Raw genomic sequence first — 15,938 nt, 5'->3', positions numbered from 1 at the left:
TTTTTTGTCTCCCCCTCAAGGTGGCCTTAAACAGACGAATATGTATGAAATAGAAGCCTTAACCTTTGACCCGGAGAAGATGGGAATAGAATGTACCGCTGCTGATGTATTTCCTATTTTTGTTTTTGTTTGTTTTTTTGTTGTCTGCCCAACTGGGTCACATACACGTGCATGGTGCCTTTTTTCTGAGAGTCTCAGTCTTACGAGAGAAAAAAAAAACAAGCAAAGAGAAAAACATCAGGCTGCTCTGCTTGTCCATTTCACCGCTTGATCCTCCAGAAGCTCTTCTGTACCAGGAGGGACTTCAAATAGACACTTTACTCCGATAGGGACCAGAAGACGTGGGAAAAGGAGAAAACTCAATTACTTCCTGTCAGGTCGCATTTCAGGAAACGGTTAACTTGTGGGACCACGGCACCTCTTAACCTGAAAGTGCTTCAGTATACACCGGAGGGCAATCCAAGTCCTCTACAAGATATATGTGTTTAGTTTTCTTACTTTATTAGTACGTAGATGTCGGTGTCTGTGCATTGGATTTCTCTCTTATCACTGGAGGTTGTTGATGGTAGCCACACAAGCATTGTCATACTGTAGGATAACATTTCAGATGCTGATGCTTTTTCTCCTAGGAACACCGAGAACAAAACACCGCTCACCTGATTGTCAGCGGGACTGTATATTATGTTATTATCTGTAATCAGGAAATGTTATATTTGTATTGTCATTGATTTGAAAGAGACAGTGCTAGATTTGAAAAGGATTAAAAAAGCATCACTACAATAGAGGCTCTGGAGCCTTTTACTTTGATACACTTCACAACCTAACAGTGGCACAGTTGCTGCGTAGAACTTTTTTTTTTTTTTTTTTTTTTTTTGTGTCCGAGTATTTGTGGAATAAGGACAGGGGATGTTTGGCCAAGCGAGTTTCTCAATCATGGACCCTCCTTTCCAGCACAAACACACACTCCTCAATCTTGAATGAACACACTAAGTCCGCCTGTCTTCCCTCCTCTCCACCTTACCTCCTCCAGCAGGTCACCATTGTGCTGCAAGAATGAATACGAGGATTGTAAGGACAATGTCGTACCTGTATGCATCCCTTATGAGCCATACGTTCATCTTGTACCCCTCTGGATTCCCTGGATTATGTTTTGACAGAATGTATTGCTATATTTTTTATTATCTCCAACAAATGTGCAATTTCCCCTCTATTTTATTCCATTTATGTGCATGCACAATCTCTGCTCCCACACTAAGCTTTGCGCACGCTGACTGGCCAAGAGTGTTTGGGATATGGCTTACTCTACTCCAGTGGAGGGATGATTTGTTCACTACATAGTTTGAAAGAGGGCTACACTGTGCTCTCTGTTTTGCTCCAAACAAAATTTGACTATTTGCACCTGTTAAAGGAGCTCAAACATGACTGTGGTCTTTCTCCTTGTGTTTGCCATGCGCCCACTTGCTCTGTGTCCATAAAGCACTTTGTCACTTGATGCACTACAGCACTGACCTCTGCCCCCCCTCCCGTCTTTGTTGGCCATGTCCCGCCTCCTGTATTTGAGTAGCCTCATTGGAATGCTATTGCAATGCAAGCGGACTTGTCGATTGAATCTTTGGAGTCATTATCCCCGGTTTGTCTGTACTTGACATTTTACTTTGTCATAAACTTTGTCAATTTGAGGGTTTATTTTTTATGTCCTATGTTTGTCCTTTTTTATTTGAAAGTAAAAGATGTATATTGCACTGTGTTGTAATGGCCAGTGTCCTAAAGTGTAAATTCTTAATAAAATTTATTTGAGTTGAATTACGGACTCCGAATGGTAACTCTGTGGCTGAGTTTCTTCCTGCATACCTTCTAGTTTTGTTCTCTATCTGATTTTTCATGCAGTATTCAGGCTGCTGCTTCAAATGCTTTAATCCAGCCCTCCTGGTCAGCTTCCTGGTTACACAAGCCAGTCCTATAATTATTATTTTAAGGAACTTACACACTTTTTTGGAAAAGGTGTGGATAATCTGATTATTGAGATTAAGATGCAGTGAAAATGTTATTCTCTATGTTTTAAATTATTATGTGTTACATTTCAAAGAAAGTCGTCAAAGATGGACACTAGAGGGTGTTTTCTATGTTGGATGTTTATGATGATAACACAAATCTGAACCGGTGAGAACAGTGTGAGGAAGTTTGAGGTCGAGATTGGGTGTGGTCAGAAATGGCGGGTGTGTATGTGTGCGTGTGTGTGCATGTGTGCGTGTGTGTGTGTGTGTGTTTGTGCTGAGCAGAGCTGTTTGCTGAATCCTCTTGGCTCCCTCTCCCTGTGCCCGCACACAGCGCTCACTGGCAGGCAGGCGGACGGGCAGGGCAGTGTGTGCCAACACAGCTGCCTATTGAGAGGCAGCGTTATGGACACAATGTGAGCGACAGACTTGCTGTATCAACAGCTCCCCCTTTTCTGCTGTTGTGGCCAGAAATAAACCATAAATACCCCCCCTACCCCTGCCCTCCAATGGCTCAACCCCACCAAACACCAAGTGGCACCGCAACAGAGGGACGTTATCGCTTCCTAGCAGGCATACTCAGGTAATATGCCTCAATATGGACACACTGTGATCATCAGCAAGTAGTCTGAGAATTGGAGAGAGATGGAAAGTGTAAGACAGACTTACCAATAAGTTGCCCAGTGTGAGTCATGAGGCAAGCAAACCTTTAAGTGACACTGAGTATGGTATGATCTTTGGTGACATCCTGGTTCAGCTTAGTATCACTGAAGACCAAATCTGGATTATTTTGGGAAAAGGCATTGTATATGGAATCAACAAAGGACTGATGAGTGTCTGCTTTAAGCAACTCTTATCTGTTGTATAAGTTGCACATTGATCACAGTATGTTAGACTTTGCTGGTCAACAAACACATGGCACAGCTACTTTTACTCTGAAGTGAGGTGACTTCTGTCTATTTTCTAAACAGCCAGAATGAATTGAGTCCTCTGAATCATGGGTGAGTTCTGTAATGCAACTTTGACTTTAAGCTGTCCCTGTATGTGTGCATGCGTGCATGTGTGCCCATGTGTGCGATTGTGCATGTGTGTTGTGTCTGCCTGGGTGTGTGTGCTGCTGCTGCTGCTGCCAAAAGTGGAGGAGCAGTGGACCAGGAGGATGTCGGAGCCGCAGAGCGCCCCAGAGCAGCTGGCTGCTGGGAAGAGCCAGGGTGGAGCTGGAGCCACATACAAGGTACTGCAGCAGCCCTCTGACCCGTGGAGCTCAAAGTTGGTTTGTTCAGGGATTGATTGCAGTTTGAAGTCTACCTGCTTCACATGCATGCAGACACTCACACAAATTCACACTGTGAGTTGCTCAGGACAGCAACAGTCTGCTGTTGTTGGCTGCTGAATCTCCACTGGGACAAAAGCTAACAATTTCCAACTTTTTTCTAACCCCGGATACAAAAATGCAAAGTAAAAGTGATGTGATCTTTGTCTTTGCATCATATTCTGACATTCTCATGTCATCTTTTATCCAAAACACTTAACAGTAACAAAGAGCCGATCCATTTCCGATCTCCCCTGACACAGTGACTGCTGTGTGATGCCTCTGTGTGTCCCTGTGTGATCCAGGTGGTGTTGTTCGAGCTTGAGAACTTCCAGGGCCGCAAGGCAGAGTTTTCTGCAGAGTGTAAAGATGTAACAGAGAAGGGCCTTGAGAAGGTTGGCTCTGTGCTCGTGGAGTCAGGACCGTAAGTGATGCAACTTTCATTCAAGAGACACACACACACACACACAGATTGATTAGTAAGTTTATTTTTACAGTATACTGTTTGTTTGGTGATGTCAGTTGTGTATTATAGTTGAGTATGTTAGATGGTATAGTCAGGTTTGACCATCTGAATTAAGTTTAGCACTGAGAAACCATGTTCTTCCATATAATCGTCTCTTCTCTTTTCTCTTGTTGTCTGCTGGTAGCTGGGTGGGTTTTGACAGCCATGGCTTCATAGGGGAGCAGTTTATCCTGGAGAAGGGCGAGTACCCACGCTGGGACACCTGGACCAACAGTCAGAACAGCTACTCCTTCTTGTCTCTAAGGCCACTCAAAATGGTGGGTCACTGCAGCCAAATGTCTCCTGACACCCACACTGACCTGACCACGCACTTTAAACACATAATTGTTTTAGTCCATACAACAGCTACTGGATACATTTTAATATGAAGTTCTTCTTGGAAACATTCCTGTATCTATCTGCCTTCTTCAGGATGGTGCTGAACACAAGATCCACCTGTTTGATAACACTGGATTCACTGGCAAGACGATTGAGATCATCGATGACGACATGCCCAGTTTGTGGGGTCATGGTTTCCAGGATCGTGTAGCGAGCGTCAAGGCTCTTAACGGAACGTAAGACCTCCTCTCTGCCCTTAGCTTCACCCATTTACCTTTTGCTTCCTGGCCCATTGGTGTTTCTCTTGTTTTTTTTTTTGTTTTTTTTTTTAGTTCTTTCAATACCACTGCACAGTCTGACTGCACTTTGAGGATATTCTAAGACCTTCTAAGAGATTTTTTTTAACTTCTCCTCCAGATGGGTTGGCTACATGTACCCAGGCTACAGAGGGCGCCAGTTTATCTTTGAGCGAGGAGAGTTCAAGCACTGGAACGACTGGGAGGCCCCAGCACCTCAGATCCAGTCTATCCGACGTGTGCGGGACATGCAGTGGCACAAGAAGGGGTGTTTCACTGTTCCTGACCCGGCCCCCGCCCCGGCCCCCGCCCCAGCCCCTGCCCCAGCCCCTGCCCCAGCTCCCGCCCCGGCTCCTGCCCCTGCCCCTGCGCCTCCGGCCCCTCCTGCTGCGGCCGGAGCCAGTTGAACAGGATCCTCACCGACCTCCAACCCCCCCACCTCTGCAGCCTCTCCCACGCTGCCACCACTGCCCGCCCTCTGCCTTACCCCAACCATGGCAAAATGCTGCTTGTGCCCAGTGAGAAGTGCTATGTATGTTTCAGTGGCGAATAAAAGTTGTTTGACCCGGAGTTGGCCATGTTTGTCGGTGATGTTATACTTGTACGTCAAGGTGGTATTGGTCAGCTGCATTATCTAGGATAATGAAGATTTGAGAAAAGCATTATCAGAAATGTAAAGCTGAAAGAAACTTCAGAGACATTAAAGTAGGAAGAAAGTACATCTGACTATTCATCCATTAAGACAACAAGCTACAGATGTGTTTGTAACTTCATTTTATTTGGATAACTCCACGAGTCATGTGTGCCACGTTCTTTGCTTGTGTTAAGTCTCAAAGACGGCTCATAACCTCGCCCAGCATTAGGAGTGCATGAATTATTCGATGAATACGTTGATTCACATCTGCTGAACATCAATGGAAATGATGATGTCATATGTATGCTTGCTATTAAAACATAGTGAACTGCATTGCTTTCCATAGTCATCATTGTGTTTTTTTTCCCACATGAAAAGATCTCCAGGTAAACAAATAGCAACTGAAATCATCTTCTCTCAAACATGTTTAAACTCAAATATCAAACTATTGAAAGTGATCCAGAAACCTTTGGAGCTGTGGTAAGTTGAATATCGGTGCTCTGCATCCCATCTGCAGAGCATGTTTGCTATTTAAGATGAGGAAGTGGCACATGCAAGCAATTATTTAATTGGAATGCGTGTCATTTTTCAAAAAAATGAAGCAAGCGTGTCCCACATAGCACAATTCAAAGAATGGACTGTTGTCCATATGTGTTCTTTAACGGCACTGAATTTGAAAAGATTAAAACCTGAGAACAGAGTGGGACTTTTCAAGGCTTTGCATATTGGTCAGCATTTGGACATATTGAGTAACTACTTTGGAATATGCATTGTGGGCTGTAGTGTCAGACTCTCATCTCTGTCTCTGTCTACAAGAAGAAGATCCTCAATCCAAAAGATTACAGTACAGCAGAGTTAAAGACTTCTTCTCCCCCTTAAACTCCTCAGCAGAGCCCTTGGTGTAAACCTGCACTATAATGACTTAACTGATCAGATGTTGAACAACATACAGCTTAATGTCACTCCAGGCATTCACCGCTGCAAAGTGCTGTGCAACGTGCCATCTCCCAAGTCCAGCCACTCTTTGAATTGCAAGTTCAACAAGAGCACAAATAAAAACAGGAGCAAAATATAACCAAAACAGCAGACATCGTTTTATTCGCAAGGAATAATAATAATACTACAATATTGAATCATCATAATCTTCTGTCTTAGAATTATTGTTGTGTTTAAGATGATGTGAAACTATGTTGCAGTATCATAACAAAATAGTCGCCATTTACTTCATTTTCAGTGGCGCATTTCAGTGGTCACACACTCACATGGACTGGACTTGGCATACAGTCTAGTGTGTATCTTGTGTGTATCATATTTCAAAGTGAAACACAGAATTCTTTAACCTGTCACCCTCACCGATAAAAAAAGGACATATCCACCTGGTTTAAACCAGTGTTGCAAAAACCTCTGTATCTCAAAACCTATAAAGGCCAGGAATGTGATTATATTTGTCATATCAGATCATATTTAATCATAGTCTATAATCTGATACTTAATTTCACATGTATACATACAACAATTTAACTAAAATTATTCTTAAGTTGAAATGATTATCCATTGCCTTACACTGAACTTTCTAATGTCTTCATTGATCAGATTTATGGATGCAATAAAAAGGCTTTGGACTTCAACACTTGCAGTGCCATAATCAAAACTCATTATTAGCAGGTGCTAAACAATTCCAGGCTGTTATTTCACTGCACTTTGCTGGAAGGTTTATTTTGTCCTGCAGGCATTTCAAACATAATGTGATGGGCAATTTGAGAAACTTAATGCTCACTGTTTCCCACAAGGACTTACAGTGGACAAGTCTGTTTATTCAGAGCAGTTGAGTTCAATCCAGTTCAACTCAATAAAAGTCTCTGTTACTTAATGTCCATGACATCTTTGATGTTGCAAGCAAACAGCACTACATAGAGCAACAGTTAAATAATAACAAACACATGGGCTCATTGAGTTTTAGTGTCTGCACACAAAATTAGGACACAAAGTGATTTAGTGTCTGAGAAATACAAGCACACATACAGAGGAAGAGGGAACTTCAGGGGCTTTTTTGACAAACAGAGCCTGGAATGTGTCTTTTTGTGTTGTATAATACAGAATATGTATTTCCTCCAAGAGGTCAGAGTGCAGGCTTGGAGGCAGTGCAGCGGCCCAGGAGCACTTTGGGATTCAGTTCCTTGCTTAAGGGTGTAGTGCAGCTGGGACGGTGAACAATGTGGATGTAATTCCAGCCTACCTCGGTGCCTCACTGAGCGCCTGAGCACTCCCACTGAACCTGCCCCCGTCTGGCTGCTGGTCCACCTCTCTACCTCAAGCATCACAAAACCTCTCCTCTGAAAACATCCTAATCCTCCACAGTGAAGAGCAGCTTATTGTCAGGAGTGACTCACGCCCACTCTGACCCGTCATTACTGAGCACACTGTTGATACACATCACCTACATGCCTTGCTGTACAAGAAGCTTCTCTTCAGCATCACTGGACTTTGATTCCAGCTTCTACAAAAAATTTGTTTCAAGTGCCCTGTTACCTTCAGTACCTTTACCTCTCTTGTTACGTGACCTCAGTAAAAGTGGATAAAACAGACAATATGGAGATACATTGTGTTGCTTACACTTGTAAAAATGCATCGGCACCAGGCATTTTAGTGCCAAAAAAAAACAAAAAAAAAAAAAACAGCTGGTACATCCAGCCAACAAGTTGTAATGGTGCATTCAGCCTCTGGTATCTTTTGCAGGCAAACAGCAGCAGCACAGCATGTGATTACAATAACGGAGGACAATGATAATGTGTTTCTCTTCCATAGAATTAAAACGGTGCATAAACCTACACCTGTTCAGGTGAAATATTCAGAAATAGTTAGATTATGTTATTCCAGCCAGCCCCAAACTTTCTGGTAAACTAAAACTCGCCTCTTTCTGTGAATCCTCTCCCTCCCTCACCCTTTCCCTCCCTCTCTCTCCCTCTCTCTCTCTCCCTCTCTCTCTCTCTCTCTCTCTCTGTGCCTGTGTGTGTGTCATCGTCCCTCTCTCTGATGGCACACAGGCTGCTCTCATTGTAGGTGTGGGACTCTTGGCACTGGTTGTGCTGAATCATGTGGATATCGAACAATGACCGGCTGGACAAAATTGACAACTAATGAAATAACTTTGTGGGGGTGTGAGACAGGGGGTAAAGAGGGGTGAGGAGGGGGGTGGTACAGTGACCCCTCACTTCTGTTTGCCGGACCTATTGCAGGCTGATCTGCAGGCTGGCTTGGACACAAGGGATTGTTGGCAGAGTTTCCACCCCGGGGAGACCCGTATATATTGAGCGGAGCTAGCCATCACAAACACACTGGCACAGACAGGTACTGGTAAGAGATTCATGTCCGTCACTCTGTATCTTATTTTATAAAGTATCTATTTAGTAAAACTATTGTCAATTTATTTGCTAGCATTTAATCACAATCTTTTACTTTAGGCTCAATCTGTACATAAATTATTCCAGGCTTCAAAAACCAGGAGCGTGTTATAAAGTTGGAGGAACTTCTGTTTCTTTGCATATGAGAAAGAAAAAAACCAATATAACAATGGTATCAACAACAGCATGATTTTGTGACACTTTGTCACATGAACACATGCAACTTTTTATCTCATATGCACAGCCACAGATATTTCTCAGGTTCTGTGCACTTTCTCTAAGATTTGTCTTTGTGTTTCCTTTCAGTTTCATCATTACCCATCCGTTCACTATGGCCACAGACCACCAGAACCCTGCATCCAAGCAGCAACAGCAAGGGACTAGTGCGTTTAAGGTGAGAAGGAAGGGCAACACAGACAAAGCAAATACTGATTCATCACAATTTCCAACATCCTCACTGAACTAAGCCCTTGTACACTAGTCCGCTTAGATTTTGGTCTACGGTTTTTATTAGAGACTTGATCTTCCAAACTTCCAAAAGCTTGTCTCTTAGAAGAGCACAGCTGCTGTCCTCATGTTAATTTGTTTTACATTTGGATTGTTAGACAGATAAAGCATTTTTATTGCAAAAATAACATCACTTACAACTGACATTTCCTCAGATATGCATTGTTCAGGGTACTAAAGCTGTTCCTCTTTCCTCCCGTCTACCCACAGCTGATTATCTATGAGCAGGAAAACTTCCAGGGACGCTGCCATGAGCTGACTGGTCCCTGTAACAACCTCCAGGAAGCAGGCGTGGAGAAAGTGGGCTCTATACTGGTGCTGTGTGGACCGTGAGTGTGGGTCACAACAAGATAGAACCCCAGGCAGACAAAACAATCAAAACCCAACATACAAACCAGTGGCGTAACTATGGTCTGAAAGGTGGGGGGGCACAGTTTTAAGGGTGGTGGCTGGGGACGGGTCGTCCCTCAGAGAGTTTTTAGCCATTTAAAGCCAATTTCCAACATTCACACACACACACACACACACACACACACACACACACACACACACACACACACACACACACACACACACACACACACACACACACAACCTCACATAGCTCAAGAGCTCAGGGCAGACCAAGTTAAAATATACTCACATAATGTAAATATTCCACTTGTTATTTCCAATATTATACTTTTGTGTTAAACAAATCAATTGGCAATCAATTCCACTGATTGAGATGAATAGCAAAGCTAGCTAGCTAGTTAACATAACACGCAAACTATTGTAAAAATTTCAAAACATGGTTCATTGTCCACATATAATGACAGGATAACTGAAATAACCTTGTTATAGGATGACCAGCAGCACATCATTTTCTGTAAATACCATTTCTATATTTCTATATTTACCATCAAATGTAGAAAGGCTGTTTATAGAAACCTTATGGTAAACATATGTTCTTTGTTGTGCAGATGTATAACATTTTAAATAGAGTTGATGTGGGAGATGAGTTTGGGAAGGGAGCGAGACAGAGACAGAAAATGTGAGAGAGAAACCTGCACACTGAGGAACAAACAACTCTGTGTAAATAGTTTGTGTGAAACAGTGTTCAGCCTTAATGCCATGTGTCTCCTGCTTTCCTCGTGCACCTCCCCTCCCTCCTGTGCCCTCGCAGATGGGTGGGATATGAGCAGGCAAACTGTAAGGGGGAGCAGTATGTGTTTGAGAAGGGGGAGTATCCTCGCTGGGATTCCTGGACCAACAGCAGGCGCAGTGACACCATCATTGCATTCCGCCCCATTAAAGTGGTAAAAAAGTGGCTTCACCTTTTTATGTCTCCATCGTGCGGTGATGAGATCCTTATGTTTGGCAAAGCACCCACTGAGAGTGTATTTCTTTGTGGCCCTCACAGGACAGCCAGGAGCACAAGATTGTCCTTTATGAAAACCCCAGCTTTGCGGGGAAGAAGATCGAGATCATAGATGACGATGTCCCCAGCTTCCATGCACATGGCTACCAGGAGAAGGTCTCCTCTGTCAGAGTTCAGAGCGGCACGTAAGTCAGGCCTCTCAGCACATCTTAGATTTTGCAGAAAACCCTTATTATCATGAATTTCACGGCTGCTGCATGGCTTTCATGTCTAAATAATCCTTGTTTTCCTCCCCTCCACCCCCTCACTGTGCCCCTTGTGCACCAGTTGGGTGGGCTATCAGTATCCAGGTTACAGAGGCTTCCAGTACCTGTTTGAAAAGGGGGAGTACAAGGACAACTCTGAGTTTGGAGCCCAGATCCCTCAGATCCAGTCTGTTCGGCGCATCAGAGACATGCAGTGGCACCAGCGGGGTGCCTTCCACCCCACCACCGAAGCTTCTGACTCATTCCAGTAATTGAAACCTCACCTCTGCAACCTTGCTCTATTCCAACACCCTTTCCCTCAACAAACAACAAACTGCATTTTGATATCCACTGCAGTTGTTGACGTAGTGACATCCCCTCAAGCAAACTAATAAATCCTCATTGTTTACATTTCACTTGCTCACGTGACTGATTTCTGTCTTGTCTTGTCCTCTGACTGCTAAGAGTTCAAAGTTTCATGTAGGGATATCACAAATAGGACTGTAAGTCTTATGACACCACATTCATGGTCTATGAATGAAGAAAAAAATCCAAAGGAAACAAATCTGTACTCGCTTAAATTAGTTTCTCAAATAGTACGGGAAATGCTGTATATGACACACTTGAGAGTTATTAATTCTATGACTATAATAAGGTGAAATGTGTTATTTATGGGGGAGAAGTTGTAGGTAGATTACGAGCGAGAATCGGTGACGTCACTTCCTGTTTTGCCGGTCGTCGAGGAGCAGCTTCGTGCTAGCTAACCGCTCGGGATAGCTGACAGAGTCGAATAAGACACTCTATTTATATAAGAAAGTTAATTTGTGATTTAGCTCATGTAGTGCTTGACATTTGGAGTCCAGACTTCGTATTCTCGGAAAATTTGGTATGTTCATGCAAATATACACTGGGTAAATTTGACTGTTAGTGGGAATTAATAGGTAGCTAGCCCGAGTTAGAAACCCACGTTACGGAGTGGAGCGAGCTAGTGTACGCCAAATTACATGCGAATTTATCGTGATTTAATGTCTCTTGTCGACTAGAAACCGTAGATAGTTGATCGAAGATTACTTAAGACGTTAAATTAATCGTTAGTTTTAGCTCTTCAATTCGGCATGCACAGCACTTAGCTGCCCTGCTATCTTCCTCCGTACACACCGCATTTGGTGGCAGTACATGTGCCTACTGAGAGATGCCTCATCAAATTAACTTAGCAGAGTGTTAAAGTTTGTGTGGTTTGATGTTGCCAGAAAGAGTGGTAAAACTTAGCTATTATCTCAATCAGCTTTCTAATTTAGCAGATTAGGCAGGTCCATAATGTCTTCCCGTCAAGGTGAGAGAGTATAATTTCAGCTGTATTTCATTAGCGGATTGGAGAGTGAATGACAAGTCTTGTTGGAGATTTCACACTTTACCACTCCATTGGTGGAAATGGTGAACCAGCTCTGCAGCACATCATATAAAATAAGAATCTCAGAAGTCTGTGACTCAGTTTGCATGTCTTAACCCTTAGATGCATACGTGGGGTCAAAAATGACCCCGGAGGTGTTTTTTTTGCAATATCTTAGTCATTTAACATTTTTATCATTTAATCTTCCATGTATTCCTCAAATAGGTTGTCTTTGACATGAGGCCATTTGGATTTGTATCTAACTGTTATATTTTTTAAGTAATTGCATTTTTTATATCAATACCCCACTCTTCCATACGTGGGGTCAAAAATGACCCCAAGCATTTTCTATGGAATTTCAAGGGTTAACCCTAGGAACCTTTGATTTTTTATCAACTGTGAATGTCAGGTATACATCTAGTGTTGATCCACACATCTAATGCCAGCAGTCTCACCACCCTGAAGGTTATTTTTACACAGCAACATACATGTAAGTATTATCATCATTTTTATACCTCAGAATATATATATGATGACTGGAAGGTATCCCATGACTACAAACCTACATCACTGAAGCAATGGGAAGGTGTAGAATGACAAAAGCTGCAATCCAGCCACAGGAGAGAAGCAGACAGGGCCAGCAGAAGAGAAGGAGGTGTAATATATGTCCAAGAAACAAAGATCGCAAAGCCAGCAATAGTTGTTGGAAATGCAGTGACCCTGTGTGCAGCACTCACAGCCACAAACAAGGAGTTTGTAACAGCTGCTCACCGTGAGAAGAGTGAAGACACACGTGTGTGTGTACATACGTGTGGACGTGCATAGACAGACAGACAGATGGACAGACAAACAATGAATGTTGGCGTTTTGATAGTTGCATTGATAGCAATATTTTGATCAAATGAAAGAAGGTGATAAATCAGGGCTACTCAACTTAAGATGGCTCAGGGGCCACTCAGCAAAACTCAGCTGTGTCCAAAGGCTGCAAGCTAAACATGTCTGTCCTATTTTGGACATTTAAACAATAATTTTGTCAAATGAATGAAACATACAGAAAACAGCTACATTTCCATCCAAGGCCAACTCTCACTGAATAAAAGATTGTCATGCAATGATTAATGATGAAATGATCAGGTTACAACAAAATGAGGCTTTATTCCTAAAAAAGATTAGATAGAATCATAATATTTTTATTATATGATAGTGGCGGGCCGCATAAAAATGATGTACGGGCTGCATGTGGCCCCTGGGCCATGGGTTGAGTAGCCCTGTGATTAATGAACATGGAAAACATGAAATTATTCTTGTGTTGACCAAAATATAATAAGAATCATTATTTTAAAACCAAAATGAAGAAATATTGCATTAAACACATTGTTTCTAATAGGGATACTTTTTGGATGTTTACCTTTTTTGACCTATTTAAAATATGTTTTTTGATAAAATGTTTATTAAAAGTGATAAATGGACATGTCAAACATGAAATAATTCTTTTGTTGACTAAAATACAATAAAAATCATCATCTTTAACTAAAATGAAAGACATTTCTGAAGTTTACAGCGGAAAACCCATTCATTTCAGTTGGGGTCATTTTTGACCCCACTCATGGAAGAGTGTAGGGTTTGGTGAGCCATGCATCTAAGGGTTAAGAAGGCCTTGTTTGTATGTAATCTCACTGCTTTGACATTTGGTATCCATTAAACCAACTGTTTCTCCAACAGTCAGGATGCCTGTCCAGTGCAGCAGTTGTGGTGAGAGGCGCGCTATGCTGAAACGTCCCAAGACGGGCCACTCACTCTGTAAGGAATGCTTCTTCTGGGCCTTCGAGGAGGAGGTGCATCAGACGATTGTGGCGGCGCAGCTCTTCAAACCTGGAGAGACTGTGGGCATTGGAGCTTCTGGTGGCAAGGACTCCACTGTGCTGGCGCACGTGATGAAGGTTTTAAATGAGCGTTACAACTATGGCCTTAAACTCATTCTGATCTCCGTGGATGAGGGGATCACAGGTTACCGTGACGACTCCTTGGAGACGGTGAAGAGGAACCAGCAACAGTATGACCTGCCGCTGAAGATTGTGTCTTATGAGGAGCTGTACGGCTGGACTATGGATGCTATAGTGAAGCAGGTTGGGCTGAAAAACAACTGCACTTTCTGTGGAGTGTTCAGAAGGCAGGCGCTGGACAGAGGAGCCTTGATGCTCAAAGTGGACAAGATATGTACAGGTAACTCCCAACAGAAAGATCAAAGTATGAATCTGTGAATTTTTAGCTGTCAATATGATCAAGCTGGATTTGCTGTAATAGTAAATGTTGACTTGGCATTTGTTATCATTTGCTGCAATCACTGATCATGTTTTTGCACAGGTCACAACGCTGACGATGTGGCAGAGACAGTTTTGATGAACGTCTTGCGAGGTGACATCGCCCGCCTTCGCCGCTGCACTGCCATCTCCACAGCCAGCGAGGGTGAAGGGGTTGTGCCACGCTGCAAGCCCCTGAAATACGCCTATGAAAAAGAGATTGTGCTCTACGCTTACTTCAAAAAGCTGGATTACTTTTCCACAGAGTGCATCTACTCTCCTAACGCCTACCGTGGGTATGCGCGGACCTTCCTAAAGGACCTCGAGAGTGTGCGGCCCAGCACCATCATGGACATCATCCACTCTGGGGAGAACCTGTCGGTGCGGGAGGGGGTGAAGATGCCTGTGCAGGGCACCTGTAGCCGATGTGGGTATATCTCCAGCCAGGCCCTCTGTAAGTCCTGTGTGTTACTGGAGGGGCTGAACCGCGGCCTGCCAAAGCTGGGCATCGGGAAACACCACCGCCTGCATGACAAAATCCTCACCAAGCAGCCTCTTACAGAAGCAGAGGAGAGGAAGCTCAGGAAGTCTGTAGATTTCTGAAAATTATCAGGAGCTTTTTTATTCACTGTTGTGGGCAATTAGGACATCACGTCTGACACTGATTAAACATTTAGTTTGTAGAACATCTTTCCTGGTATTATGACAATTGTTTTCTTTGTTTTAATTGGCTTTCTATACCAGTGGTTTTGATGCTGGGGTTACGTTTTAGTCTCACATTTTTTAATCATTTTGACAGTGTTCAAGTATGACATCTAAACAATTTAATGCTTAACACATACCAAATCATCTTCTCATAACAGGGTCCCAACGGCAAAATCAATTCAAATAGGGTCTGCTGATTAATGAAAGTCATGACGGGGGTCCGAAACATGAAAGGTTTGAAAACCCCTTTTCTATGCAACACAACACACACAAAGACTGAAGAAACTCAAGCATAGTTGTATGCATATTGTCTCAACATGAGGTTATTCATACTCTATTTAATATATTATTGAACCAAGTGATTGTACATCATATTTGGGTTTACTTAATTACTGCACACTGAATTGTGTATGCCTACCTTTTAATCCTCTTTTTGTGACAACATTCTACATTTTGCTACCTCCACTTTCCCAGTCTGCTCATTTCAGGGAAAGGTCTATTGTGGAATAATATGTTCACAATGCAAGATGCTCTATGTACTATATATTGCAATAAACATATGTTGTCCTACATGTTTTCCAGTCTTTCCTAATTTGACTTATTCTGGTAAGGAGGGAGCTGAAAATTACGTTCTTGATACACATTTGTTAACTATTCATAAATTAGGCTCAGTGTTGTCAAAGCTCTGTTGCACTATTCCTGGACTGCTTACCAAGCAAATACATGGAGCAAGCTCCTGGATCTGGTGGGTCCCTAGAGCCCCTATTCCATGCATAAATACATTTTTAATTAAACTGCAATTTTGCCTTCATATAAATACACAATATTTTGAACCAGAGTGAAAATGAGTATATTTTCTTACCTGCTGAAGTTATGAACAGTTTTGAGGTACGGGCACTTTTGAGTATTTCTGTTTTGTGAGACTTAATACTTTTACTACACTACACTCA

General features: G+C 42.7%; 4 protein-coding genes across 4 annotated transcripts in view; all 4 read left to right on the top strand.

Moving 5' to 3' along the window:
* The window catches only part of LOC115365573 (titin homolog), a 29,470-nt gene extending 27,667 nt beyond the window's left edge, over positions 1 to 1,803 (top strand). The window contains exon 13 of the mRNA XM_030060656.1: positions 21 to 1,803. The gene's annotated coding sequence lies outside the window, so the exon portion shown is untranslated. The remainder of the gene's footprint in view (positions 1 to 20) is intronic.
* Positions 1,804 to 2,526: 723 nt separating this feature from the next.
* LOC115365576 (beta-crystallin B3-like) lies at positions 2,527 to 5,413 on the top strand. Its single transcript, XM_030060660.1, has 6 exons — positions 2,527 to 2,577; positions 3,131 to 3,228; positions 3,612 to 3,730; positions 3,957 to 4,089; positions 4,244 to 4,386; positions 4,568 to 5,413. Exons 2-6 carry the CDS (start codon positions 3,154 to 3,156, stop codon positions 4,851 to 4,853), a joined length of 756 nt encoding a protein of 251 aa, XP_029916520.1. The 5' UTR covers positions 2,527 to 2,577; positions 3,131 to 3,153; the 3' UTR covers positions 4,854 to 5,413.
* A 3,016-nt stretch (positions 5,414 to 8,429) lies between these two features.
* On the top strand, positions 8,430 to 10,976 carry crybb2 (crystallin, beta B2). Its single transcript, XM_030060661.1, has 6 exons — positions 8,430 to 8,434; positions 8,788 to 8,875; positions 9,199 to 9,317; positions 10,154 to 10,286; positions 10,391 to 10,533; positions 10,676 to 10,976. The coding sequence occupies exons 2-6, from the start codon at positions 8,813 to 8,815 to the stop codon at positions 10,863 to 10,865; spliced, it is 648 nt and encodes a 215-aa protein (XP_029916521.1). The 5' UTR covers positions 8,430 to 8,434; positions 8,788 to 8,812; the 3' UTR covers positions 10,866 to 10,976.
* Positions 10,977 to 11,278: 302 nt separating this feature from the next.
* Positions 11,279 to 15,560, top strand: ctu1 (cytosolic thiouridylase subunit 1 homolog (S. pombe)). Its single transcript, XM_030060659.1, has 3 exons — positions 11,279 to 11,479; positions 13,706 to 14,206; positions 14,348 to 15,560. The coding sequence occupies exons 2-3, from the start codon at positions 13,711 to 13,713 to the stop codon at positions 14,884 to 14,886; spliced, it is 1,035 nt and encodes a 344-aa protein (XP_029916519.1). The 5' UTR covers positions 11,279 to 11,479; positions 13,706 to 13,710; the 3' UTR covers positions 14,887 to 15,560.
* The last annotated feature ends 378 nt before the right edge of the window (positions 15,561 to 15,938 follow it).

Source organism: Myripristis murdjan, chromosome 9 (assembly GCF_902150065.1).
Source record: "Myripristis murdjan chromosome 9, fMyrMur1.1, whole genome shotgun sequence".
Classification (NCBI taxonomy): Eukaryota; Metazoa; Chordata; class Actinopteri; order Holocentriformes; family Holocentridae; genus Myripristis; species Myripristis murdjan.
Note: the sequence above shows the minus strand (reverse complement) of the source record. Positions and strands in the feature narration are given on the sequence as shown.